Source organism: Agrilus planipennis, unplaced genomic scaffold (genome assembly GCF_000699045.2).
Source record: "Agrilus planipennis isolate EAB-ADULT unplaced genomic scaffold, Apla_2.0 scaffold2430, whole genome shotgun sequence".
NCBI lineage: Eukaryota > Metazoa > Arthropoda > Insecta > Coleoptera > Buprestidae > Agrilus > Agrilus planipennis.
Genome location: NW_020441096.1, coordinates 1 through 3171, shown reverse-complemented (window position 1 = coordinate 3171; position 3171 = coordinate 1). Strand labels below are relative to the sequence as shown.

At 34.2% G+C, this 3171-nt stretch overlaps 1 protein-coding gene across 1 annotated transcript; it reads left to right on the top strand.

Moving 5' to 3' along the window:
- The first annotated feature begins 722 nt into the window (after nucleotides 1–722).
- On the top strand, nucleotides 723–2589 carry LOC108743936 (pancreatic triacylglycerol lipase-like). Its single transcript, XM_018479537.1, has 2 exons — nucleotides 723–1170; nucleotides 2081–2589. The coding sequence occupies exons 1-2, from the start codon at nucleotides 723–725 to the stop codon at nucleotides 2335–2337; spliced, it is 705 nt and encodes a 234-aa protein (XP_018335039.1). The 3' UTR covers nucleotides 2338–2589.
- The last annotated feature ends 582 nt before the right edge of the window (nucleotides 2590–3171 follow it).

Sequence of the window (3171 nt, the reverse complement as noted above, 5' to 3'; positions counted from 1 at the left end):
ATTTTTAATAATAATCTAAGATGAATTATCTGAAAAGATAAATGCATTAGAGTGATTTTCCTTGTTCGCTGCTTTGATTTTATGGTTAAGATATCTGAAAATTAATTGTCCCTCTTTCCTTCTCAATCTGCTGCAGTAGTGTTCCCCCTTTCAAGGACACTGCTACGGCGGTTTGAAGATAAATCAAAATAGTGGATAATTATTTTTCGATGTTGAACTTGAATATGACTACAGAATAAAAAAGAAAACAAGAAAAATCAGCACAAAACATTTCAACATTCTGATACTCCGGGATAATTCTGACGCTAGAGAAGAATTAAGTGATAAAAGATACCCCGGAAACGACTACTCTCTTGTTGTTTTATCTTTTGAGTCCACGTTCGGGAGCACGACCCCGAAGAGATCAAGAATTGGATTTTTAGAGTTTTGTGGTTGGAGTTAGAATATCTTGAAATTCTGGGGCATCAAAGTAAATCTGAGATCAGATTCGACTTCAAAGTAACAAGTTACTTCAAAAATTACTACTATTTTGTTTTTTTTTCTTTTCCACACCCTAATTTTGTTTGATATTGTCTAAACTCTGAGAAAGCTCAATTTTTTACAAAGCAAAAAACGCTCTAATTATTATCATTATGTTGAGTAAACGGTATCGAACGAATTGACCAATATTTTCTCACTTTGTAAGGAAACGCAGAAAACAAACCTTCGCTCAAATTTTAGTGATGGCGTACACCAAAAAATGGAATATTATAGTAGTGGATTGGTCAAGATTATCCCGATTGACGTATGTGAAATCTCGGGAGAAAATTAAAGATGTCGGCCGTATACTGGGAGAATTTATAATATTTTTGAAAGAAAACAATTTCGTTAAGCTCCCTCGCGTCCATATCATAGGACACAGTTTGGGAAGTCACATAGCGGGATTTGCGGCCCAAACAGTCAAAGCAAAGTATAACCAAACCGTGGAAAGAATATCGGGACTTGATCCTGCAGCACCAGGATTCGAATACGGAAACAGGACAAATGAAAGGAATGCACGGCTTGATAATGAAGACGCCAAGTTTGTGGACATCATACATACAAATGGGCGAATTTTGGGAATGCTAAATCCAATTGGACACGTTGACTTTTATCCTAATGGCGGTGTCACTCAACCTGGATGCAACTCGTGTATGTACACTCACCCACTGGGGACTTTTAATTAAAATCTAAACTTCACTTACACATTAATCGAAAATTTTCAAAAAATCGAAAACAATTATACTTCTAATCATGATATTTTCACCATGCCTAACTTTATTACGAATTTATAGAGAAAATTTCAAGTAATATTAAAAGAAATCTATAAAGTAATTATATCATTACATAATATTGATTATTTTTGTTACATTGCTAGTGTTTTGTTTAAATTCTTAATCTCAAAATATCCAGACGCTATCATATCTCGGATTCGCTCAAACTTGTGGAAAGCTTAATAAAATGTCTTAAGAATTTCGTTGTTGATTTTCATCAAGCTTAAAACGTTGGCGTAAATGTGATCTTTTAACGTGATAAGTCTTATCGACATTAACTAGTTAACTGATTTGCTATGATGCCACAAACAGATTTATTTGCAAACATATGCATAAAGGATCTCCCACACCAGCGCAGAAGAAGGGCAGCGGTATTTCCGTTTCCGCTACAGTGGAATTGTACATATAGATGTGACGCTAACTGAAAAGCTTATTAAGTTTGTGACAAATGTTCTGTTCTATATGATTTATAGAACAAAAGTTAGGAAGGAGAAAGGGTCAGATTTAGGAGAGTTTAATGAATTCGATTTCTTCGTTTTCAACAATACAAAGAAAGTCATCGTTAGAACACAATGTCACACGGAAATAATACTCAATACCTCGGAAATGGTATGCAATATATTGAGTATCATTTCCGTCAGAAATAAATCGCGTAAGCTGTTCCACTGCGAAAAACTCGCAACGTCAATGTTTCGCGTAAGTGTAGGGGATCCTCAATGTAACTTTTTTTTTGATGTTGTCCGTTAGAAATAATTACAGCCAACATTACACCGAATTTTTTTATTTAGACTTTTCCTTTCTAGACTATTGCAGTCATGTTAGGGCCTGCGAATTTTGGACTGCTTCTATTGTACATCCTGACGCATACACGGGGTATCGTTACCGATCATGGAAGGAATACCTCGACCAAAAATTCCACGATGGAAAATCATTTCCCATGGGCATAAAAGCCAGTCCGTTAATTCCACCAGGATCATACTTTTTAGAAACGGCTTCAGAAATACCATATGTCCATTATAAAACTAAACTAATCGACAGTCTGTAAACTGCAATAAATTTAATTATTTATTTAATTACGTCTTTTATTTACTTTTTTATTCACTTCCATGACAATAGACTATCATTAAGTTATTATTATTTTGTAGATGCTGACCGCAAACTGGAACGATTTACTGAGAAAGCAAGTTTTACCAGAGGAAAAATATAATTCAACGAATTTTCTAACGTTGTGGGATTTCGAGGGAGTTCTAAAATACACTCCTTTATTTTACGGATGGTATACACGCGAAGAGGACCACAAAACAGGATACAGACTGCCGCTGGCGTATTTTATGACACAGTTGGTGGTCTATGTTTACAGTTTCATCGCTATACTCAGGAAGTAAGCCAATTAATTAATTACTTACATTCACACGCAATATATTCAACGAAAATTAGATTTAAAATAAAAATTATGATTTGAGCCTAATTAAATACACATTTGATTTAATATGCAGTAATTATAAAACCTCTCATTCTCATTTAGTGTCAAATTTGTGAAAAATGTGATACGGAAATGTCTAACGAAGAACAGAAATAAAATTTTTGTTCTTATCATAAGCCGATTTTTGCATTTCCCGAAAACTAGAATATTCCACAACCTTAAGTATTTGTCAACAGTTTCCTTTATCTCTATTTTCTCATGTTTCTGCTTCTTATATACGAGGGTGGATTGATAAGTTTCCGGCCTGACCAAGAAAAACAAGGTTTTTAAAAATTTTTTTTTTTTATTTCTCAACATAATCTCCTCCAAGGCTGATACATTTCTCATAGCGGTGTTCCAGTCTATTAATGCCATCTCTATAGACTGATTCGTCAAGCTCCTCAAAATAACCATTTA

Excerpts from the sequence above, each read along its gene's own strand:
- LOC108743936 (XM_018479537.1), top strand. The coding sequence starts at position 723 with ATGGCGTACACCAAAAAATGGAATATTATAGTAGTGGATTGGTCAAGA. Across the intron at positions 1,171-2,080 it reads TCAACCTGGATGCAACTCGT|ACTTTTCCTTTCTAGACTAT; the intron begins GTATGTACACTC and ends TTTTTTATTTAG.